Genomic DNA, 25,966 nt, shown 5'->3' with positions numbered 1-25,966 from the left:
TGGTCTTGAATTGATTATGTTAGAATATCAAGAGAGATGGGTAGAAGCTGTGGTGTAATATATTTTAATTAAGAATTAATTAAAAATGATGGCAATTTCATAAAGCCTCACAGAAAATAGTGGAATTTACTTTCTGTCAGGAGTAAATTAGCCAGTGATTAAATAAAGGGCCTGCATTAATAGTGGAGTTATTTTTAAACTGAGCTATGAAGAATTGTTTAATTTTCCCTAAATAAGTGAAATAAGAATGTAATATTTACAAATCGTTTTTGTAAATGATGACAGAATGCAAACTTTGTTTTGTTCCCCATATGTACTCTTCCTGTGTCATGGAGACCTTTGCAGAGTGATATTTTTTTCATGGCATGCTGTAGATGTGCAATGTTTTTAAAAGAAATGGCTTCACACAGTCCGGACATAATTAGTATGTTTCGGTGGCTAGTGTGAGTGGTGGGGACTGGGCATAAGAGAGCTCTCCCTTGCAGTATCTGTAGCAGAATAACTTTTCCCTGAGTTGCTTTTCTTTCCAGACCTGCATTGCACAGTTCCCAATTCCCTGTGGTGTAGGAGAGCCTCCTACTGTATAAAACTAAGGGCTGGGGAAACCATATGAATCCGACATTCAAGGGAAAACCCCATTCACATGAGATTATTTTCTATAGTTCCTTCTTTTTTTTGTCCTTCTCTTTCTCCAGTAACCCACATCTGTATGTTTCCAGTGCTTTATTAGTACTGGTACCAATTCTTTTCTGTGGTGAGCAGGGAAACTTTACTGTAGATTCCTTGATAATGAGCCATTTTGCTGTAGCACACCTGTTCAGAAAATCTCTGGGTGTCTGTCTGGATGCTTATGGTACACCCATCACCATTGTATTAAAATACTATTGAAGAGGAGATGCGCTGTCTGTAGGATTCAAAGCTGCTCAGGCAGACCCCAGTAGATTTCTAGTCTCTATTCCCTTGTCTTCTGGAGCCTCAACTGCACATGGCTCCGAACTATGCACTGGAAGACTTTGTTTCTTTTCCAAGTAATCTGGAAAGTTACTGGCTACAGTTCTGATTCTGCAATTCTTAGATTCTCATCAGTCTCATCTTACTCAAATGACTATGTGCTGGGGTCATCTCTATACCAAGCTGTCTGTCATTTCTATTTGCATTCTCTATTGCTTTGAAAAGATTTTGTTTGACCGAACAGAGTAAAGTTGTTTCTATCAGATTTGTTTTCAGGTTTAGCAATTAGCCGGGGCCATAACTCAGACTGCTGCTTGTGGCATGGGAGAGTATACAAATGCAGGCAAGCCAGTGCCAGCTGTAGAGAGGCGAATGTTCTGACTCATGCCCCATTTAACAAAGAAAAGACCAGTAGCTGTGAAGTTTTCCACATGCATTTACACACATTTTCTCTCCTGTCAATCTCTTCTTTGCATGGCTATGGCCTCCCTCAGCCACTCCCACATGGGGTGATGGGTGCCTTGCTGTAAAAATGAACCAGGCTCAGATATAAAAGCAGGCAGTTCAGACCTGGGAAACAGGCATATCCACTATGAAAAGAAAAGTTCACCACTTAGTATTTTTCACTCTCTATAGGTGTCTCTGGGTAGCAGCAGCTGCTGCTGCATGTTCTGTGGGTTACATGCATTTGTACATGCTATTCAGTAAATGCCCATGCACTTCTTTAGTCTGCTATTCAGTAAAGAGCATTACCATAGCAACTGCTCCGTCACATGGTACACACTCATACTGTCTCTGAGATCAAGATCAAGTTTTAAGCAGTGTATTCTTAATGCCCATATCCCAAAATGCGTTTATTTTTTTTTTAATTTCTGGGGGCTAAGCAATAAGGCCTTCTCTGTGTCTCCCAAACCCTGTGCTCTAGACTAGTGATTTCTTTTTTCTTCGTCTTTCTCATTTGTAGATGCTCATATGCAAATAATGAAATATTGTTTAGTTCAAGACAGTATGTACATTGTGTCAGTGAGATGTAGGGGTTTTCTGTGTGTAGGAACTTAGGAGCTTCCATACTATTGGTACATTTGGATCATCATTGTTCTTCCAGCAATGGCTCATCCTTTGGAGAAACCTGAAGTTGCTCCTGTAATATGCATTGATTTGAGAGGACAGTCCTCCTAGGGATGGTACATTTGGTAGCTTCTACAGAGGTTAAATATGTCCACACTGTGATGTGTCTTCTCTCTCTGGCCTGTGAGACTGGGTGTTCGGAGGTTGGTCTCAAATCCCAGGCTCCTTACATGGCAGCATAATATGCTGCTGCTATCCCATAGGGTCAGCTAAAAACAGTCAGCTTCACCAATACAGCAAAATGGGTAAAGCAGCAATAGAATAGATTTTACTACAAGGGTGTGCCAAGCAATGCTTTGGTTAAGGTTCTGCTATGTTCTCAGTTATTAGCCACTGAGTATCCGGATTTGAATGTGTAACAAAGAAATGAACACAACAGACTGCAGTGTCGGGAAAGGGTAGCTGCTGAGACATAACATGTAAACGTCTGCATGCTGCTTCCCTTTGCTACAGGAGCTTTTACTGTGCCCCATTTCGGCACCGGCTGGGGAATTGTTTTCTAAAATATTAGTAGTTGAGAAAGTTCACAACTCACTGCCCAGCCCTGGAAGAGAGGCTGCCAAAGTATGTGAGACCGTAAGAAATGTTGTTAAATTGAGTAAAAGCCCATTGGAGCATCAGGGTGCATTCCCTTTTAAGTACTCTGCTCCCCACATGACGGTATCTAATTGTTTCTTGAATGATCTCAGTGTTTCTGCCTCACTAACCTTGCCTGCTAGGCCATTCCACAGTCTCTGCGTGAAACAAGGGCTTCCCAACTTAGCCTCTAAATGTGTTGCCTAGTTTCATGTATGCCTTGTCGTTTTGAGACCCAAATTTCAACTCGTTTAATAATTTTCTCAGACTATGATACATTTGAAACGTTTTCTGTTCATGCTCTTAACCTGCAGTTTAATCAGGAGTGAGAGTGGTGCAGTGTTTAATTGCAGTATTCCCTTAACACTAGCATATGTCAGTCCTGCTGTCCAGGCGCACTCACTCTGTGATGCTCAGTGTAGTTGGTGAAGGCTATAAAACAGTAATGGTAATATCAGCTAAGACCAATCCTTTAAGTGTCTTATAAACACATCTTACTGGGAACATGATTTGTCCAGTGCTTCTATTTCTTACAGTTATTAACTCAACAAACCCATCCGGTGTACAAACAACACACACGTCTGCATGGAGCCTAGATTGCCGTATTTTACATTAGAGGGTGCAGGTGTGCGTTGTTCGATGGGTTTGTGAAGAATTCTGGGGCTGGCCCATAACCCATGGAAGGAAGTAGAAAGACGCCCACTAGCTTCAATAGCTTTGGATCAGGCCTTCTGTCCTCAGGAAAAAAATGTGCATCTGAGCCTCATAATGTGTCTGTTCATAGTGGTGCTGCTCTTCTGCAATGACAGTGAGAGGTGCGTGGCACAAAGCAGCAGCAGAACACTCAGCAAATAAGACTTTTTCTCTCAGGGTTAGTAGTTTGTCATACATGTAGGCACATGCTGTGTTGTGTGGGTGCCTTGTCCTCTTCATCTCACTCCCCCACATGGCGTGTTGCATACAGCGGGGATGTCATGGTGGTAAACCCTCCACTCTTCTGAACAACAAAGGAGGGAAGAATGAACATTCCTTGCAATTACCCAACCATCTGAATTACTTGCCCAATATTCAGGTTTGCTATTAGCTGCCTGAGTTGTTTTGGGATCTGCCAAACAGACCTTTGGACCATCTTTTCAGCTGGAAAACAAAAAACAACCTGGAAAACCTGAAGAAAAAATGAATCATAATGCTTCCACAAACATTGGCTGCGCCCTACGAGCATTCGCTGCTGCTGGGGAGTGAGGAACCAGGGAACTTGGGGAGGAGAAAAGAGGAGAAGAGTAACACTGTGTAGACCAGTTCTTGGGTCCCTTACTCTTGTAATGCAGTTGTAATGGGTGTTGGATGTGTGGAAGGGGGAAGGAGAGTAGCTTATTATAACACTGGTGATAGTGTCTTTAAAATACACATCTGGTTGTGCTGGAGGCATTGGCTTGCCCTCCTGGACACATGTTGTATTTTGAGGTTGGATCATTAGTGGCATTTGGTACAGTGACAACAGAGGCACCATTAGGATAAAAGCAATGTCCTCTCAGTCTGGCTTAATGAAAGTTTGGGTCCAGTCAAAGATAGAGTGTGGACTCTATTACCAACCTCAGAGATGGCAGCAATTCTCTCTCTTTTCAGAGCTGAGTAATTTTCACTTGTTTGCAGTTCAGCGTGATACGATAGGGAGAGTGTTCAGTGCAGACACTGAAAAGTCCAATTAAAAAACCCAAGTGCATGAATAAAGATAATGGGCTGACTTCTGGGGAGAGGAGCATACAAGTGCACTCCAAGATCCAGCTGTACATTATCATGGCTTTTGCAGCGAATTTTTTCACCTGTTTGTGAGGTATTTGCATCACTTCCCCTGGAGCCTGGCCAATGTATGGTATGTGGAGGGGGGGTCTTATTTGGCTGATTCTTGCCTTATGGAGCAAGAGGCCCCTTGTCTTTCATCCACAGCCCCAAAACACAGAGCGCTTTATTGTAAAAAAGTCCTTGGTCAATAATACTGTCCCAAACCCCAACACTGACTTGTAGCTAGGACAAGATCTGATGTGAGAAGCTCAAGCCTTCTGGAAAAAACCACCGAACTGGTTTATGTTACCTAGAGTGAAGTACATGCCACAAATGGCTAATAAAGATTTGTCATAACAGAGGGCCTATAAGCAGAAGGAAAGTAATAGTTTACGGCTCTTGTGCTATCTGGCACCATTCATTAGTGTAGTCTGTGCTAGTAATAAAATTTTACAGGTTGATCATTTTAATGCAAGGTTAGAAATAAACTTGATGATCCAACTGGAAAAGTAACAGAGACTGGTCAGTCTGTCTTTTCCCCCCAATCAATATGTCAAGTGACATTAGACCAAACACACCAGCTTAGGCTACAGACAAACAGTTTACTCATAGTAAGAGGTTATTGATCACTGGGGCTCCAAACACAGTGCCGGACTGGCAAAATGGGGGTCGGGGAAGGGACAGTGCCCTGTAGTTCTGTTTGCTCTTCTATTAAAAGTGCTGAGCCCTTTGATGTGACAGGGAGAACTAGCAGCACAGGGGTCTCCCGCCGTGTTCAAGGACATGCAGCAGCAAGCTTGCTTTCTACACCTATCTTGATCAGGGAGAGAATGCCTGGTATGGAAACCACATGGAGTGAGTGGAGCTGTAGGGGCATCCCTTGAGAGCTGTTTTGATTGGAGCTGGGAGTTTTGTAGTGAAAGAAGAGGGAGACAGACAGGTTGTTTGAAAAAATTCCCTTTAGACCAAACGTTTATGTTGGATCTGAGCTACAAACACCTCCCATGTAAGAAGTGCAACTTTATTAGTTTTCTAGGTAAAGCGCTGTCCTTTAGAATATAATGTGCACTCCACAGTTATTCCTTTGGTCATATCCTCCTGCAGCTTATTAGCATTAATTGTGCACAGAATACCTTTGTTATCAAGCTAATTAAGCTTTATGCTTTTAATACCAGGTTTTGTTTTTCTTTAACCTTTGTGGTTTTTTGGGGAGGGGGGAACATATGTACAGTAGTATCCAATCCTGCAAGGTGCTGAGTGAAAGCCACGGGAGCTCATGCCATGCAGGATTGGGCCTGTCTGTTTGGGTGTAGCTGCAGAGCGCTCAGCTGACTGCATCTCTCTGTTCTTGGAACAATGGCTAAATACACAATTTACCAAACTGTAGTCTGTATCAAGTGGAGTTCTAGCAGATTATACAGTCAGTTAGGAAAGGGGACCTCATACCTCCAGAGTCTCGTTTAAAAGTGCCTGTCACAACAGGTTGCTCTAATATCAAAGGCAAATCCACTACCTGTTAGTAATCTTCCATAGGAAGTATAACATTTGTTGAGCAAGCTCAACATTTACTTTAGTAATTAGGGAATGTTTAATTAAACATTCAGCATGTGCAATCTGCAGGTTTTGGTGTAATGATATAAAAAAAAAGTTAAACATTAATATCAGGTTAATTTTGACTGATTCAGCAGCTTGCTTTTAAGTTTTCCATTGACAGCCAAACTGCTAAGTTTAATGCTAAGCTGCACGTTGCAGCTTATCTCCCTTTAATTAAAATTAAAATTTGAGCAACACCACAGACATATTTGGTAGTTGTCCTGGAAGAGGAGAAGCAGAAGCTCGAGTGATGGTTGTTTAATACGGTTATAATTGGAGAGTTAAAGCCTTGTGATCTATTTGAAGACTGGGTCGGTGCTGGCGCTGCTGTGTGGCAGCCGAGCCCCAGGTGCCTCACCAAGTCTCCCTTGCCGACATCTGGAACCAGTTGCAATACATCACTGTCAAAGCTGCTTTCTCTACGTATCTGCATTTACACATTAGTTACCCACGCAGCACTCATCAAAAAAGCTGAACAATCTTGACATGGTGTCCCTTGTGGAACTGCAAAGGTGAACTGAAGTTGGGAGCCAGTGTCTCGCGTCACTGTCTGCTGCGCTTTTACAACAGGAAGCCTGATTAAAACTGAAAGGAAAAATTTATTGTCAGCTTCTGCTTTGTATCATTTTTGCTACAAAAAGGATATGTTGTTTCATATGAAACATCTATAATATGGGCCTTTAGATGCATTTAGTACTTATTGTTTGTTTCTAGTACAGAGTAATACTTTACTGGACTGGGCAATTGGGAGGAACTGTTCTAGGGGTTTTTTTGGAGTCTTTTATTAGCTGAAGAATTTTCTTCCATCTTGTTCTTAAATATCTATCTTTTAGGAGACTTTTTAATATTAGAACTTGTCTATAGTTCATTCTGGTTTGTACTTTAGGGATTGATACAACTTGGATCCAGGGAGATTATCTAAGGGGTGGGAGAGGTATTACAAAATTAGCCTATATTTGTCACTGCATTGAAATTAACAACACTTACATCTATCATTAATGAAAACTGAGGAACGGAAAGGAAAACTGACTGAGGATTTGCACAGGTGGGCCACTAGTTAGAAGCTATATTTGAGGAACAGAAATAATCAAATGTGTTTCCTTTATCATATACATTAACTGTTCTAGAAAGTTCCTCTTTAGATCAAGGGTTTGTCAGGATATCATGTGAAATATTGATTTTATGTATCTTTCCACTTGGCCCACATGTGCATTTACAGTACAAACACCTAAGCCATGCATAAGGCTATGATTTTGACATGAAAACTTTTAGTGTATTTCATAGCAGACATCTGGGGAAAAAAATTAGCCATGGAAAGGACATGAAATAATGTAGTTTTCACTACATCAACATACGCTGAGTGTAGTGGGAAAGTTGAAAGGGGAAGCCTGGGGTGGGGGAGTTGGAGAGCGAGCCCACTCCACACTCACTCCTCAGTGGCAGCTCCTGTTCTGCGGGGGTGGCTGGGCCCAGCTTCCCACTCCAGGGGTTGCAACTGGTGCACAGGGTCACAGCACTCAGGTTTGGCCCATCTGTCTCCGTTTACAGAGGGATGGAAGGGGTAAACGTGAGTGGTGCTGTGCTCCTGTGCGCCAGGTTGCAACGCCACTCAGTCTGGGGGCCTAATCACATCTGGTTTGACAGCCATTTCCGAGATTTCATGGACTTCATTCCAATCATTATTTCCATGCCCACTGTGGCCTCCATCACAAAATTACAACCCTAACAGAACACATGCAACCTAAATAGTTCTCCTAAAAAACCACCCCTCAGAGCGAGTTTGGGCACAGGGGCTTTGCCGCAACGGTCAAGGTTGGTGGGACCAGCTGGGGAGCTAGTTTATGAGCTGCAGGTCTCTTTCTGAGGACACCTGCATCAGCCTCACACATTCCAATCCAGGGCCTGCCAGCAGTCATGTCCCACCTGCATCAGGCACACCACGCAGCAAGGCCTGCTTCCCCCCATGCTCTCTGTTGGGGGAGGTAGTTTCAGAGTGCATTGCAGTGGTACAATCTGTAGGTCACAGAGGGGTAGGCAACTGAGGCTCACAACCAACAGCAAAGGTCACAACCTCCTTGCCAGCTGCAGCTGAGAATAAAGCACCGTCGGCCACAGCTGCTTTCTGGGTGTCCACAAGCAGCTGAGATTAAATGGAATCCTAAGGTTGCAAACTTTAGTAACAGAAGTCGGGCATGGACCTTTCAGCTGAGGAGACAGTTATCAGCCCTGCGAGCCTCAGCTTGCGTTACCTCTGTCTTATCGGGACTGAGCTTCAGGCACCTACCTCTCAGCCATGCCCCAGTGCATGCTCCACACAGCCCGTACCTGATGAAAGGTAGAGGGAGAACCGAGTATCAGCAGCACACCGATGCCACTGCTGTCCAAACCATCACACTGCCTCTCACACACACAGGGGGTGTGGGGAAGAAACCCTGAGGTACCCACAGGAGACAGCCCTCAGGGCAGGTCAGCAATGGCCCAATACTATGCTCTGGGTCCCATCAGAGAGCAACGAGCACAACCTCAGAGAACCACAGACCCTAGGACAGTGAGACAGGAAATGCCTTCTCCAGTTCATGGACATTTATTGTACTTTGTTTACTGACAGCCATTTTGTAGCACTCCATGGTACCTGAGTGGCTAGATAGGTAGGTAAACCTTCCTACACAACTTAACATCATTGGAAAGCAAAAACTGAGAATAAGAATGGAAAATGCTGCAGATGCTATTTTCCAGGGTTACACCCAGCTTTTCTTCATGCCCATTCATCACATCTATCCTTGTGTGAAGGAGAAATCAATCCCAGTGCCCAGCATGGGGGAGTGGAAGGGTCCTCACGGTGCTGTGGATGGCTCTTTCTGAAGGGTCAGGCCACAATCCATTTTAAATCCACCCTGTGCCTCTGCCCAGGAGTCATCACCCTCCTGCGTCCAGCTGTGGGGACACTGTGTGGTACATCCAGCTGGGCACAGATGTGTGATGTTGTATGTACCATCTAGCCCCATGAACAATTGTTTTCCTAATGCAGAGAGTGGGGGAAGGTTCATCTCCTCCAATTACTTTCTACACAGAGACGAAGCCCACCTCTTTTTGCCTCATAGGTGTTTATATTGCTCACTCATGGTACCCATGTTGGTGCCATTCTCTGAGGTTCAGTATATAATGTAAGAATCTGTCTAATGCAGTTAACGTTGAGACCAAGTCCCTCTGTTTAGAATAATGCCTCCAGTTCTGTACGGTTCTTTGTCCTACCTAGCCTACGCCATTGGGAAAGCCAGTAGAGCAGTCCCAGAGATGGCGCCGATGACTTTTCAATGCCTGGTATGAGAAGAGTCTCTAGAGGCCTTTGAATGGAAGAGTCTTCCCATAGACCAGTTCTCTAGATCGGGCTGACCCATTCAGGTGGTGATTAGAAAATCCCCAAGCCCCAGTCCAGATTCTCCCTTGCATTCTGAAATTGTGCCAGGGCTCTCATCATTTTTGCTGTAGCTGCTAGTGGTATTTGTGTGTCAACGTGCATTTTGTGTTTCAATAGTTTCTGCTGGAATTGCGTTATGTATCTAGAAGTTCTGTTGTGTCAAGCACCTGGCTAGGAAGATTTGGGGGTATTGGTGGGCGGGGGTGGCGTGTGTGTGCGGATGTGTGCCTGGTTGATGGGAGGGGATGGGTATGTGCATGTTTGATGTGGCCTCCCACACTTTGTTTTTGTGGATGTCGTTCCAGTATCTATATGGGAGTAGAAGTAATTCTTTCTGTGACTCTTAAACCAAGCCATGTTACCAAGACACATTCCTTCTTTTCAACCATTCCACTGATTCTAGAATCTGAATACAGTAAGGAAGCCGGCAAGTAGTACTGTTACCAGAAGGATGGCAGCACAAGCAAGGCTACCAGAAGACTTTTTAGGACCAGAGAACACTTTCTGAGGCCCGAGTCTTTTACCCTATCAAGCTGTCATTCCTAACATCTCCCCCTAAATACAATACCAGTTGTGGGACTGTTCCACAATTCCCGGGGTGCACACTAGAACTGTCCTAAGGCTATCCTATTTAAATGGGAAAGTCACAGAACAGTGAAGATGTGCAATGCATGATTGCAGCCCATTCCTGGAACTTTCACTTAATATGTCTCACAGAAATATTTTTACAGATGGGGAAGTCTTTGACAAAAAAAAAAGAAACTTTTCCCAAGTTGAAGAATTTCTTTGAAAGCATTGGGAACTCCCCTGTTTTTCTTCTAAAGGCCTGCTTGACTGGCAACATCACTGTGTAGATGAAATCCACAGTGGTCTTCTGGGCCCAGGGGGATTGGTTATTGGTTTTGTACTTGATTTTTAGGGCCACCATGTCCTGCAGTGTCACTTATATTGATATGGACTTAAAGGAAAAAAACCAGAAACCACTCCCACTTTTCATTGGTGGTTTTAAATTGTGTTTCATGCACCATTCTTCTTCTTTAATTCTTGACGACATGCAGTGTTCCCTGGCAATCACAAAATGCATATTCAGAATTTGATTGCTTGACCACTGCTTCCTTCCCCTCTTCGACTAGATGTGGTGACTGGACCCTTACTGCATCATGGCCTTCTTTCTGAGAGGTCAGAGATTTTGCCCTTCTCCACATATAGGTGAGAAATAAATAGGGCATGGAGTTAATTAACTTAATTCTTCTCAGGGAGACAAGAGTAAAGGGATTTGGAAGTGTCAGAAATGTGACTTGTTTCTTCAGGTTTGCATCTGCTTTAGAATTGACACCATGCTTTTCTTAAGAGGTGCTACTTTTGATGGACAGTGTCCCAGTACAACTGGACCTAGCAGTAGTGTCTCCCTGTAATTCAGATTTAGTTAACGAACTAGAAGAACCTTTGGTTGACGAACTAGTCATACTGCAGGGCCAACCACAAGGAACTGCTTTGTCTTTGTAATTTCCACCTCTGTACTTGTCGCATTTCTAAGGCTGATTTTTGACTACATGCTAGAAGCCTATGCCAGTGGCTAAGGCCAAAGTAAGTTAGTGAGATAGGGTGAAACTCACTCCTGTGCAGAGAGCCAAGGAAGGCCTATGCAGCATTTAAGTTCCACTTAGGCTAATGGTGAGCATACACATACACAAGAAAAGTGGTTATGTTAGCATCTCACTGTCCCTGGTTGTTGAGGGAGCACATTATAATGTTGTATTAGGAGCCAATTATTAGCTGACATTTGACGAAAATGACGCTGAGATAAAACAACTCCTTACATCCATGTATGCTCTTCATATGTTATTGGTAAGTGATAAAAAGTCATCTATTAAAAGATGGCTTATTCATGTAAAGTATAATGTGCAACTAAGCTTCATCACATGAAGAATAGCTGGTGGAAGATGAAAGCCGAGAAGCTTCAATCAGCAGCAGACCAAAAAGACTCCAAATAATTTTTTGATGAGCTGACGACTGCGTATGGCAGTCCAATGGTACCACCCCTATTTGGAATGCAGATGGATCACTGATGCTGACCGTTCATGGACACATTCTGAAAAGATGGGCAGAAAACTTCAATAAGATTCTGAACTGCCCGTCCAGCATGTCAGCATCAATGCCTGATGATCTTTAACAACTTCAATTCAAGACCAACTCTCAATTCCGTCGAACATCTGAAATATGGAAAGCTGTCAAGCAAATGGCAAAGCAGTGGTATCCCTGCGGAGATCTTTAAATGTGGGGCCATAAGCTGATCAAGAAGCTCACTGGCCTCTATTTAAGGTTTTGGGAACAGGAGTTTATGCTACAAGAATTTAAAGATCCCTACATTATTCACCTTTACAGAAGGAAAAGCAGTTGAACTTCTTGCAATAATCATTGTGGCATTTTGCTCTTTGCCAGTGCAGGAAAGATACTGGCGCATGTTATGATAAACTGGCTAGCTGATCAACTTGCAGAGAAGATACTGCCTGAAAGCCTGATGTGGCTTCTGTCCTGGGGCATGGTACTTCAGACATGATCTTTGCACTCTGGCAAATTCAGGAGAAATGTTGCAAGTGGAATCAAGATCTATATGCAGTTTTTGTCAGTCTTACTAAGTCCTTTAACTCTGTAAAATGAGATGGTCTGTGGACAGTCCTCCGCATGCTCAGTTGCCCCAATAAATTTGTCAGAATTATTAAATTTTTTTCATGCAGGAATACAGGTTCATGTCCTTCACCGAGGCTGCTTCTCAGTTCCCTTTGTTGTCACCAGTGGAGTAAAACAAGGCTGTGTTCTTGCTTTAACATTATTAGCATCATGTTTGCAGCTGTTCTAATAGATTCATTCAGAGACATTGATTGTGGCATTTATATGCAGTACCATATGGATGGAGGGGTCTTGAATATGCATCGCTTGTGTACTAAAACAAAAGTTATGAAGACAATTATTCGCGGATTACTGTTCGCTGATGATTGTGCTTTATTGGCCTATAACCTCAGGGCCATTCAGTTGCTCACTGAATGCAGCAAAGCATTTTGGCTTAACAATCTGCCTAAAGAAGACAGAAGTCATGGTCCAGCCTCAACCGGGAAGTACTGCAAATACTCCAGTTTTGTCCATTGATGATGTTCCATTTAAGGTTGTTGACAAATTTTGTTTTCTAGGCAGTGTCATTTCATGAGATGCAATGATAGCCAATGACATTATGGAGCACATTGGTGCAGCCAGCAATGCCTTTGGAAAACTTCAGCGTCATCTCTGAATGACATGGTGTCAGACTGCAAACAAAAATTAATGTTTAGCACTTTGTTGTTCTCACTGCACTCTACAGTTGCAATATGTGGACCACTTATCGATGGTACGTAAAACACTTGGGCCAGTTCCACCTATGATGTCTATGGTGAATAATGGGAATTAAGGACCTTGGTGTTTTGAAACAAATCTTGCCATTTGAGTGCTGCAACATCACAGGCATTGAACTTTTATAGTGAAAGTGCATCTGAAATAGTGCAGTCATGTGGTCCATATGTCTGACACTAGAATACCGAAGGCTGTCTTGTATGGAGAATTGCAGACTGGAACTCATTTTTGGGCTAGACCAAGAAAACATTTACAAGGACACTCTCAAGGCCAACCTCCAATCTTGCAATGTTGACCTCAATACCTGAGAGCTCTTAGCCCAAGACAAGATTATATGGTGGCAGCTCTGCTACCTGGGACTGAAAGATTTCAAGAGCTTGTGAATTCTTGCAAGCGAGGAGAGACATGTGAGGAGGAAAGCTAAAAGCAGTGCACATTCTTTTGTCATTTGTCTTCACCTGTGGCTGCAGGTCCAAAGTTGGTTTTTGATCTCATCGCAGAACTCAGAGTAAGTGACTGTAGCTCATCCATCGAATTTGATGGGGTCTCCATCATCGTTCCTTAAGTACCAACAATATGTTCAGTGCTGTGCAAGATACCAAACAAAGATGGCCCCTCCCCAAGACTTATAATCAAAACAGGACAGAAACAGAAGGCAAGGATGCACCAGGAAGGTAAGGGGAAGGAATAACTAGGTGTGTGGCTTTGGAGCTTGTTTTGTTAGAACTTGTTGATGTGTCTTCCCATGATGCCCATAGCAGTGATATTTATGTGCAGATGAGCACGATGTGATGAGACTGACTTTTAAAAAAAAAACCAACAAAACTCCTTGAATTGACTTTAGATTCAGCTCTGTGATTGCATTTCAGTGACGCTTGTGTTACTGTAGTCAAAAGCAAACAAAATTGGAGCCCAATAAGCCTAAATTGAATTTTCAAACAATAGCAACAACAAACCAATTAGAGTTCCTCTTGGTTTTATGTTAAGTGTAAGCACTGACTTTGTGGAATCACTGCAAAACATGAGTAATGCATGAAATGGAAATTTCCTGCCTAGTGCTTAGAATAAATACAGATAGAGTTGTGCTGTTTACTGTAATATTCAGCTCAGATGCAACCAAAGAAGCAGACCCAGCCCAGACATCAAGCCAGCGCAGAAAGCTCCCACAACCTGGTTTCATGTAATATTTAAATATTGTTTTTCCTTTCCTCTGGTGGCCCAAAGCAGTTAACTGATTAGACTAACTTCATTACCTGCTCTGCTAAGGAGCTCAAAGGATCTCATGGCAGAGGGTGTGTGTGGTTTGGGGGAGGAGGGGGGAAACCTTTACAGAGATTGCTCCATGCTAGTTCACGAGTGCTGGGCTGTCTTACTGAAGTCAAGCATCAGTGCGTTTGACAACTTCGCTCAAAGTTCTAGCCTACTGTGGCTGCACTAGCCTGCAGAAAAACATTGACTCTACGTATGACACCCACTTTTACTGTAAAATACATTCATGTTGACACAGTATCACTTTGCAGGAACGTTGCGTGCATAAAATAATTCTTTCCTTTAGATTCAGCTCTTCTCCATCTTGTAGCTAGGATAAACTTATACATGGTGAGCTCTTAGAACTCTGCTTTTACTTGGGATTCTGAAAATAGCCTGCTTCAGATAATATTCTGTGCTAACTTCATTTTTGCAACACTTATGGTATAAAAAAAAATGACAACCAGAAACTCCTTTACCATTTAGATTTCTGCAGTGCTCAAGCCCAACAGGACCGATTGGTGGATTTCAGCCTTTATTCCACAATCACTAGGTTTTCATCCACCTAGCATTAGTGTGACTTCCTCTTTTGCATGAGAACTTGAAGTGCACTTGCAGTTATGGTCAGAAAATGACCATGGAAAGACAGCACCTCAAAGGCAGAGGGAACTAGATTCTGTTCACAGCAACAGAATTGTCAACTAAGTATCCATTGCAGAATCATTATTCTTATCGATGATGTGCAAGTCAGAAAGAATCCAGCTTGACCTTAGATCGCAAGCTAAGCTTGCAGCACATGTAAACTGAGCAGATCGGGGAGACAATAAACATGGAGCCCTATGGTGCTATGTTTAGAGAGCCATTTCCTGGAGTAGGGATGCACTTTCAAAGTGTGTTTCAGAAATATGCTCTAAATGGTAATCCCGCTCGTATCCCCATTTATTCTGGCCCTTCCCCCCCATACAGCTGTGCTTTTTCCCATGGGATGGGTAGTGTAGAGATGGTATCCTGTAAGTGAGGGCAGAATTTGCCCCTATTTTTTTTTATTTCTTCTGTAGCTCAAAACTGTTTTTTTAAACAAACAAACAAAAACAAAACCGAAGAGAAGAGAAGAGAAGTAAATTCTTTCTTCCCAGCTGGTTGGTTATGCAGGAGCTTTGCTTCAAGCTGGCAAATGTTCTCCTGTGGACCCCTCAGTGAAACACCATAACACTTGTAGAGTCAGCAGTGGCTTGTGTAGTGCATGTAACTCTCCCCTTTCGCCGCTTCGAACAGCAAGGCTGTTTGGAACAGAAAACCCACACTGTGAAAATCTTTGGATTTAACACCTCAGTGCTAATTTAACTCAAGTTGTCGGCATGGCAAAACAAATCTGGGCTGGGGTGTCGCCATGTTACAAAACTCGTTCCTCTCCAAATGGTTTGGGTGGCCACCTGCAAAGTTAGCCTCAACAGGCACAGAAAATGGTCATTCAAAATTCCGGAAACTGAGAGGGAAAGTCAGGGGGTTGTTTTATCATCACAGCACTGGCACAGTGTTGTCTTGATCCAGACTGCAGGGAAACCCTTAGGCTTCTTCCCCACTTCTCTAGGCTAGTGAAAACAGGACTTAGATGCCATGCACAGGAACCTGCCACTATTGAAGCTTTTGGGAGCTTTGCCATTGATTTCCGAGGTTAGGCTGCAGCCAGGCTCTTTTGGTATTTAGGTACCACAGTGACAGACGAGGGGTGTCAGAATGTGACTAGAGCAGAATTTTGGTTGCCTTGTTCTAAGGTCTCTCTGCTGCTGGCTTACCTTGCCCTAGAATTTTGAGCCATTCACACCAAAGGAGCAACTGCTCTAGTGACTGTGGTTTTCCAGTTCTGAATCTAGATCCCTCCCCTGCCATTAGAACCACGCTCTGCCTGTGCACTAAGTTTTATTATGAATTAAGAGTCAAACTCTTTCTCTGCCAAAGAAAAAAAACTACCTCCATTTTTCAGCATGCTTGTGTTTGTATATTTTATGGGAGAAGAGGACTCTTACTTTTTCAGTGTCATGGCCATAAAATGAAAAGGTTACTGCTTGCTACAAAGGCTCGCTTGGATCCAGTACCAGTTAATTTTTAATCTAAAATATATGTCTCCTGCCCACCTCACAACAGCAGTGAGCACAGGAGATTCCTTCTTAAACACTTGAGCCACAAACCCAGTTAGAGGATTAGCCAACTTTTTCCAGATTATTTTGTTCATCCCCATTGGGCATGCGCATTATCCTTGATCAACTGTTAGCTCGGACAGTGCAATATGATAGCTCAAGTTTTTTATCCGGGATCACTTCTGTTCCATGCATAAGGCTGCTCAGATCTCAGCTTCAATTATCATTATGGATGGGACAGGAGCATGCGTCAGAGGCAGGAAAATTACCGTGTAGAGCTGTTCTTGCAGAATTGTCTGCAGAATGATTTTAATTTGTTTTTGTGTAGTCGTTTTACAGTAAAGAGGACACTGCTGCTTCCAGCCTGTGTTTCACTGCTCCTTCCTAAGTCTCAGACTGTTCTCTAAATATTGGGAGAAGAATAGGAACTGAAGGCGTACCAGGCCCTTGCAAACACATGCTGACTTTCTGGAAGGTGGATGATGAGCTTCTCTTTATCTTTATTTATTAATAAAAGATGGAATGCCTTGGGAAACAAAAGGTTTTAATGGCTGGTGCTCGGTATCCTTGACAACAGTCCCCAAAGAATATTACATTAGGGCACCAGAGAACTTTTAAAAATAAGTAATGGAATTCCGTCTCTGTTATGCTTTTAGTAGTCATTTCGGCCATGGTGCGGCGAGGTCATAAGCTGAGCTCAGTGAAGGGAGCCAGAACACGAAATGATGCTGAGAGAATGTCTGGGAGATGAGAGGTACAGAATTACAAGCGAAAGTGCAGGCCTGCTGAGGCAATTACAGCTTAATGGGGTCATTTGGAAGGCAATTGCCAGGGGTTAATGTAGTATGGAGAGATGAGGTGAGATTGAAGTGAAATTTGGGGCTGGAAATGTGTTAAGATGAAAGATCAGAGTGCAGCGGATTTTGCTGTGCAGAAGGTTTATATCATGCAAAAGATTTGAAAAAATGTAAAAATAGTAGCCAAATGTTTCTAAATAAATAAATAAAATATTAAACAAACCCTTTGAAAAGTAAAATAGCTGCATAATAAAAAATACCCTACACTCGGAAGAGATTGTAGCTTGTAAGGTGAATTTCAATATAGTCTAAAAGGACTTCATTTGAAGGAAAAGTTCTGTTGCATTTGCCTACATGGATTCTGGAGAGACAATGTGGTTAGGCTGCTTCTGTTATTAACACAACGCGCTGCCTTAGGAAAATATCACCGCTCTTGCAGATGCTTGTGCCTCATTTAAAAAAAATCCACTGGTTTGGAATTAAAAGGAAGAAACAGCCCCGCACACACATATTTTGATATATTTGTAATGGATTCATCACATTATCTTTTCAGGCATTAAAATAATATTCATAAGATGTCAAAATATTACAAGAATGTAAGCTAGCATTCTTTGAGTGGGTATTTTGGTTCTGAAAAGTATGCTTAAATATTACAGGTGTTTAAATTAAAAATGTCAAACCCATGAAGGCATAATGGAAGTAATCATTTTTACATAGTTTTAAACCGCACAGTATTTGAGAAAGCTTTGCATTCCAGACTGTTGTGAATGAGTGGAGTTCATAAGAATTCAAAGGACAAAAGAGATCATTATGCTTTGTTACCTCAGCTAGTTCATTACCTTAATTGCTGAGCGTAATCCAGTCTTGGAAGAAAACTCTAGGGCTTTAAGGAGATCAACATCGGCGCCTTATGGCACAGAAAATGGAAACCCTTTCCTGTACCATTGCTGCTCCAGGAACACTAAACCTTGATCAAAGGCTGAACTTTTCTTAAGGTCGGCCATGTGAAAATCCCCTGGAGCTGTACCATGCGCTGAACCGTAATGAAGTATAGTAGGTTCAGCACCATTTCTGTGTGACTGTGACCGTCCTGGATCACTGGCTAGCAATAGCACATTATCATCCTTTCCGATAGGTGAAGTTTTAGCATAGTTATGTTTAGTAGGGATAATACTTCTCTCTTTGTAACAGCTCCCTGCATATTGCGTGAACTGAACAAACTCCTCATGTGCAATAATACTGCAGAGTCCAGAGGCAGCACATGGAGCTTTTCATCAGGCAGGAGGCCACTTTCCCGAGAATGGCTTGTTAAGTTCTCCTGAACTGCATGCAAAGAGAAACATTTGCAGGCAGGCTTTCAACAACACAGCTGAGTTTCAGCTGTGAAATCATTCAAAAAATTGTGTTGGGGAAGAATCAGATTTATTACAAATACACTAGAGCAAGCTTTTATTCACTTGTGTTTCCTTGCTTTGTGTAGCTGTGGCTCTAGTTATCTGATCTGACGATACAGGCTTTTTTCCTGTAGAGTTGCATATGTTGAGGCTTTAAAAAATACAGTAAAACAAAAAATATGACCTTTAAAAGCATGGTTGAGTTGCATTCATTTTATAACCATCAAAGCAACTCTTTACTGTTGTAAGGTAGAAAAATCAATGATGCAATCTTTTTCCTTTTGCCTTGTGCAATCCGTAATTGAAATGGAAAATCAAATGAATGGCTAACAGATAATTGTTTTATCAATATTCCCTGCCTGCCCTACAAGGGTCAGCCTAGAATGATCATGAGCCATGGATATGATGAGGACAAAATGTGAAATTGAACAGCAAGGAGGCAATAAATCAACCTTGACAAGAAAGAGTGACCAGCATGTAGCTCTTGTAGGCAGCTTTTGGGACACTTTTTGTCTCAGGTGTCTGCACTGATTTAAAAATGTGAGAATATAATATTCGAAGCTCTGCCAGTGGGTAAACAACTGCAGCCTGTTTGTGGGTTAAGGCATCATCAAAGCAAACACTGCACCTGAAAACACAGAGGATCCAGGGACAGAGTAGGGGGGAAAAATCACAGTACAGTGGCAGTGTGGGAATACAAGAATACTCTGAGCTTGCAATAAGGGAGCATTCCTCATCTCCCCTTATGCAGTGCCATGCAACTTTTTATGTTCCAATGAAGCAGCAAAAGTGCAGCCTAAAGCCTGAAATATGTACTTTATTGTATTGTAGTCTTCAAAACAGTTCTTAGAATGGCTTTACTAGAATTTTGTAAACACCCTGATTCTAATGAGAGAAAAGCAGAGGTCAAGTATCTGGACAATGCAAGTAGCCAGTATCCTGACTTCCCACCTCTGTCAGATGTGAAAATAAATTCCCCGATATACAGGCCAGTATTTTGTAACATATAGCAAGGTGGAGAAAGGACTATGGCTCGTGTTTGTTAATGGTTAGTTACCTATTGCAATTGCTCCTTTTGGTGCTGTATCGCTCCTTGTAAGCAGGTGCTGATGGCAATGGGAGGAGGAATTGCTGGGTTGAACTTCAGCAGCTTGATGCCCTGTCAGTTCCAGGTGCCTGTCAGAGGTAGCAGTGCATGGTCTTTCTCCCTATTTTGATATTTTCCCCCAACCCCCCTTGAGATATTGCAACAAAGAGAAATCTCCTGTTTGACATATCAGCATCAGAAATACTGGATGTTTTTCATGCTGGTGATAAGTATAGTATAACAGCATGTGGAACTGTTAAAATTCTCAGCATTCCCATTATCTGTCCTGTTTGTAACTTGATCTTAAAAATTTGCTCCATTTGAAACTTGACACAAGAGTTCTGAGCCCAGATGTAATTAAAATATATACATATAGTTATTTAAAATAGTAATGCATCAAATTAAGAACTCAGTTGGCTGTGTCATGTAGCTGAAAAGACGCTTTGATATTTATAAATAAAACCCCATAAAAGAGATTACAATACAATGAACTCAACTGGAGTGTGCTAGAAAGACACAGTGGAAATATTTAAGTCTTACTGGTGTTTGCTGCCACTTAGACACATTGGGGCAGATGCTCAGGCTGTATACATTGTCACCAGAGTCAGTGAAGCTACAGCAGTTAACACCAGCTGAGGATCTGCCCCTTTAGCTGTTCATGCTTTTCTTTGTTAAATCATAAGAAAGTGATTTTCTCCCCTGGATCGTCACGCCCTGTGTGGTTCCCACTACATTTAGGTGTTTGTGGAGGGAATGTGCCTCACTGAACTATGACAAGGCTCAAGTTGAAAAGACTAAATAGCTCATCGGAAGATTTGTGCATAGTATTCATCCTGGAGGAAAAACAAATGCATGTGTGCAAATTAGATCTAACGTTGGGTCAGTCTGCCGTTCACAAGCTTTGCTTTGCACTCAGTGGTGCAAAGGAAATGAATCCCCTTTTGTTTCAAAGCAACTCTCAGGACACCCTATGCCCCATGCTAATCTGTGAGGCAGCTACAGTCACAAATTTCCATGAAGATAACTGTGCAAGGTCAGGTGTGACAGTCACAAACTTCTGCTCCCTCTTCAACTTGACGTGCATGCTGGTGTAGGGGACCAGTGCAGGGACCTCCTGCTACTGAAACCACAAATTGGTTCTGTGATGGGGTGGAGGACACGGAGCAGGGCCTGCAAAGGGTGCCTCTAGCTGGCCTGCATGCTGTGTGCTAGCCCTGCGTAGGCCCAAGTGGAGGGAGGTATCAGAAGCAGAGTGGTGAATCCAGTGGCTCCAATATACCAAGCAAGTGGCATGACAAGGCGCAGCTGGGTTGTTGGGGCAGCCCTGCAGCCCTGTGTCCTGGCACCAGGCTGGAGATGATTTTCACCTTCCCACCCCACCTTCAGTTTACTGATCATGTGGGCTTTATAGAAGTCCTCTTGGAGCTGTTGGTTCTATCTATCTGAAGCCAAAGGCCCAGTCTAAACTTGAACAAGATTATGTTAGGAAATCATATTGAAAGCCTGATTTCAAATATGGTTTCAGCTCTCCTGGTCTTGTCCCTGGGGAGGGCAGGATATAATGTGTTCCAAATAACTTAATTCTGGTTTTCTAAAATTAAGTAGCCTAGTACAATGGGTCACTAGCCTGGAGAATGGTTTTTAGCTTAAACACAGTATTTTAAACCCATTATGCCCTGTTCCCCCCGGGGACCTCTCTGAGAGAGCTAGAACGGGTTTTACAAATCGGGTTTTCCAATTAATTTCTACCAGTCTTTTTCCACAGTGGAATCAGCCTGGGTCAGTAAATCCTGGAGAGGCTCATGCCTGGAAGGTATCTTCTCAGCCCAAGAGGCTAGAAATATCCCTTTTAAAATACATTAAACTCTTCACAAATGGGTGAGTCATCTAGCAAAGTGTGGGTATGCTGTCCTTGCACACACACTACCACCTTACTCCAAGCCACTTGCCCAAGTCCTGCAAAACCAGCAATGACATGAACACAGTGTGAACTCAGCACTGCATGAGGGCATGCCCAGCCCTTTGCAGAACATTAGTTATCTGGGCCCAGGCACAGACCTGCATAGTCCTGATACTTTACATTCACAGAGCGCTTTGCATGCTCAAAGTGCTGCATGACCAGTCTGCACAGAACCGCTGTGTCAGCTCTGCCTCTGCCAGGGTGCTCCTGCTTCCTAATCCCATGGTTGAGCCTCTACATTCCACCACAGGCCAACTTTGCTGTGGGGGCCAGAAGGCTCAGAGTTTGGTGGGTGGCACTACATGGCTTCCTGCTCCCCCTCACTATCTCTGGTGTAATGAAGTGTCAGCTTCTGCCATCACTGTCTTTCATGTCCTTGAAACCAGTGCAATTTAAATACAAGTCTCTCCAATTTATCAGCAGTTAAAAATAGAGGGGATTGATGTGAAAGGACATTCCCTGTTTCCCAGCTGTCTGCACTGTTTTGCAGATGAAGGTGTAACATTCATTTCACAGGTAGGACATTAGAGAACTTCACAGTATGGTCTGGCAGGAGCGTCTTGACCCATCCCCCACAACATGGCTGCATATTTCTTGCCTCCCTGGGGTAGGAGAAAATACTGGATGCACTAGGAGATGTGCACAAAAGATCAAATTAGATCATTACACCCAGTAACTGCTTCGATACAAATATTTACTAAGCCCGTGGTACTATAGGCGTCCTAATAAACATAGCATACATCCAGGTGCGCAGGCAAGACACGGTGACAGTCCATAATGTCATTAACTTGCAGCCCAGAAATGCCCTAAATACATATTTACACCCGCGTGCCTAATGCCTCCAAAGAAGCTGTTCAAACTGTTGGGCTGTTAATCTGTGTTTTCAGTGGTTCTGGTCTAGCCAATGAAAATGTTGCGTAAAAACTATTTTAACTACTGTATTTGCTGTTCTGAGCCATGGTATAAACACATTGTGTTTGTGTTTGAAATTTATATCAATGACACCATAAACTATAGGTCGTTAGTAAATGTTTCTATCCCAAAAGACCCCAAATTCTCAACATGGTTGGACTTGCTGGCTCCGAAGGGGTTGTCAGGTTCAGTCAACTGTTAATCCAGATTTTTAGAAATTTCTGAATATATTTAGATGAGAATCTACATCTGCACTAACAAGGCCTTTTGTAGTGTGTTGTCGGCATGTATATGTGTCTAGCTCACCTGCTCCTGCTTTCTCCTTTAAAAATATTACCTTATAAGAAAAAGCAAAACACTGGAAATTAATCCACAAAACTGAGCAAAATGAATACTAAATTATATCATTCTTCTGATGCTCTCTTCTTAATCCCCCCTTCTCTTCTTGCCTAGTATTGGAACAGTCACTGAGCACAGCAGGTTTTTGCAGCATGGTGAAATTCGCCCCAATGGGCTTAAAGGGGACTTCAGTGGTTCAGAGAACTTGTGCTGGCTCTATGCATGAGGTGAGTTTTGCTCACTAGTACATGCAGTGCCCTCAAACTGTGTGTGCCGTTCACACTGACATCACTGAGTATGTATGGCCCACGGTGTGTGGCGCTATGCAGGCACAGAAGGGGAGGCTAAGGGCAGAGTGTTGTCCTGAACTTTGAATTGCTTCATCCTTGCTCCATACGTTTTTTGTTTTGTTTTTTGCATGAGAATTAACGAACACTCGTTGTTCAGTTGGTTATGCTTCACGCACACGGCTGTTGATTAACACGTTACACGGTCTGTTGTGCCACCTCAGAAAGAGAACTGTATACAAGTCATCACCACATCCTTGGTGTGGAGAAACTTCTGACTGAAGAGTCCAGTTCTGCAAAGATATGTGGGCACGGTGCTTTCTGCTGTGACCAGACTCAATTCCTTCAATCAACAGCTCCTGGTGGGGTAGTGCACCTGACAGTTAATTAGCGTCTGCCCTGAAAATAATGATGCAGCCTGAAAGTTCACATGAAAAGATAGCATCTCCAGGGTACTGCCTCAAAAAGAGACATAACCTGAGACAGATTGGTCTGGCCCTCGACCTGATCACTTTAGTCCCATGCGTTATTGAACTAACATCAGTGGGATGACTCGTGTGGGGAAGGTGAGCCTCCTTGCCCCTACGGAAGTGCTGGTTTTTAATGTAATTTTCAGGATGCTTTAGGGCCTAATCTTGCAACCTGCATCATGAATAACTGGATGAGTAATTTTATTGAAGTCAATGGAGCCACTCTTGGCAATAAGGATTACTCATCTGAGTAAAGGGTAGCAGGGGCCAGACTGTGTGCTGTACATCTGGAGGGACGTATGTCTGTTCTTGTGTCCATGTCTGACGTCCTGTGCTATCACAGTGGCCAGGAAGGAGCTTGGCCAGAAGCCTGGCCCATTTGTATTCCATTTACTTTTTTAAAGACACAATGAAAATAAATCTGCAGTATTTTTGTTGACATCAATGTAGTAATTCACATTCTTCTATGAATTAAATAGCTCTAGTAGCTTTTTTCTCCCTAAGTTTCAAGTTCCCAAAATTTATTACATATGCTTAAATAAACATGTTGAATTAACTTTATAAGGTTTGTAAAAACTACAGATAAAACTGTTCCAGAAAATCAACATTCTAAATCATGGTAAGTCTCTTCCTATTTTGCTCATCCTCTAGCAGGGCATTGACAAAAATATGAAATTGATTTGGTTGAAGGGTGTTAAAGAGCCGACAGCCAAATGTCACAAACAATGAATGGCTGCAGTGTTGAAAAAATCAATAGGGAGGTTAAAGCTGGTCTTGTGAAAGACTTGGCAGACTGCTCTGTTCCAGGAAGATATCTGTCTTCTGGCCTTGGTTGCATGATCAAAAGGAAAACTTGATAGGTTTAATGAAGGGAGATACAGTAAAACTGACAACAGAAATATAGACACTGTGGTAAACTGCAGTGCACATCAGTGAGTGGGGCTATTAGAGACATTCTGCAGCCTGAACAAGTATTTATAGGTAAAGATGTCAAAAAATATTAGTGCATTCTTTCACTCTCTCATTCAGTTTCCAATCAGCAGGCACATTTGAATCGAGTAAACAGAGGTGGATACTGTATGTTTAATTGTACAACATCACAGCAAATGTATAGGGCAAAATAATTAGCATGTTAATTAGTAAATCATAATGTTTTAAAATTGTTTCATGATGAGATTACAGATCTAAAGCTGAGATCAGAATAACTTAATTGTTTTGAGGTCATATTTGTAGAGAATTATAAAAGAAAGGAGGAAAGAAAGTCAACTGCTGTCTCATCAATGAAAATGACAAGTGCCAGCTAGTCATTATTCTACACCAAGGTGTGTTGTGTCCGTGTCCCTCTTCCCCCCCCCCCCCCTCCCTGCAATCATGTATCTCACTTTTATTGATAAATAGAGCCCTCGTCTGAAAATTAGTTCTTTGGCAACATTAAATTCAAAAATATAAATTAGTATTATTTGCCTTTTAAGAAATGGCAGGCATCCTAAGTTTATTGTACTGTTTGTAAGTCGGTGCAAATTTGTTTACAAGATGTATTCAATTGACCTGCTTCCAGAATGTTCCTATGTAGCATTTTGCAGCTTTTGTTTCAGTATTTATTTCACACCTGGATTATACCTCCCTCACAGTTAGCTTTTACCAAACAAACATCACCATAATATTTAGGACTAAACACTTTTATTATCCCTGAATTGCTATGACACCTTTTTTTCCAAAGCACTGTGTTAGGCACATACAAACATTTCTCAAGACTGTTTGTGTTGCTTGGTTGTCATCTGTCAGTTCTGGGAATCTTTCCTTTTTTTTCTTTTCTTTTCCTAGAAAAATGAACTCATTAGTTTAAAACTCCCAAATGCCACATTCCACTCAAGCAGCGAAGATGATAACCTGTAAAAAAGAGAGAGGAGAGAGGAGAGAAGTAACTGGCAGGTTTTCTGCAAGTGGACTCTGTAATAAAAATGCCCCCTACTTTGTTGGGATGGTATTTGTAGAGCTGCTACCATATGTTACTTTCCTTTTTAGCTGGGATTGTGCCATCATTACTGCTGATAAAAGCTGTTTACTGCCTTGGCAAAGCCCTGATGCTTGGAGCAGTTTTGGAAAGCGCCATTCAGTTTACAGAAAAGTGCGTTTAGTGCCAGACGCTGGGATCCTGGGTCTTTGTTCTCTTTTCCCATTATTGGGATAATCCACTGTCTGGTTCCTCCCGCTCTCCCCTCCTTTTCACTTAACAATGGTTTTGTTGTTTTTGTGTTAAATGCACTTTATTTCAGGCAGGCGACATAGCTGATATTTAACTCTCTGTGCAGTATGAGGAAAACATCTTTTAAAGCTGCTGGTCTCAAGAAGTTCATTCTGACTGCTGTACTATTAGAGCCATGGTATGTACTGAGTTTCTGGTTCTCAGCCAACCCTCTGAGGTGCTGGCTCTTTAGATCCATTGCATGTCTGGAGAGTGAGGCTATCTCAGCTGCATAATAAGTTTCTGGCTAATGTGTA

The 25,966-nt window shown here is 42.5% G+C and overlaps 1 protein-coding gene across 3 annotated transcripts in view; it reads left to right on the top strand.

The window, feature by feature from the left end:
- PBX3 (PBX homeobox 3) overlaps positions 1-25,966 on the top strand; it is a 151,681-nt gene that overhangs the window by 41,325 nt on the left and 84,390 nt on the right. Inside the window, exon 1 of one of the 3 annotated variants that reach the window (XM_067541675.1) lies at positions 13,486-13,506. The exons of the other annotated variants lie outside the window; for them this stretch is intronic. Coding sequence (XP_067397776.1) covers positions 13,494-13,506 — 13 coding nt within the window. The 5' untranslated portion in view covers positions 13,486-13,493. Of the gene's footprint in view, positions 1-13,485; positions 13,507-25,966 lie in introns of those variants that run through there. 3 annotated transcript variants of the gene reach the window in all.

Source organism: Emydura macquarii, unplaced genomic scaffold (assembly GCF_026122565.2).
Source record: "Emydura macquarii macquarii isolate MOO-44397 ecotype Brisbane River unplaced genomic scaffold, CSIRO-AGI_Emac_v2 contig_691, whole genome shotgun sequence".
NCBI classification, from domain to species: Eukaryota; Metazoa; Chordata; order Testudines; family Chelidae; genus Emydura; species Emydura macquarii.
This window is presented reverse-complemented; position numbering and strand designations above follow the sequence as displayed.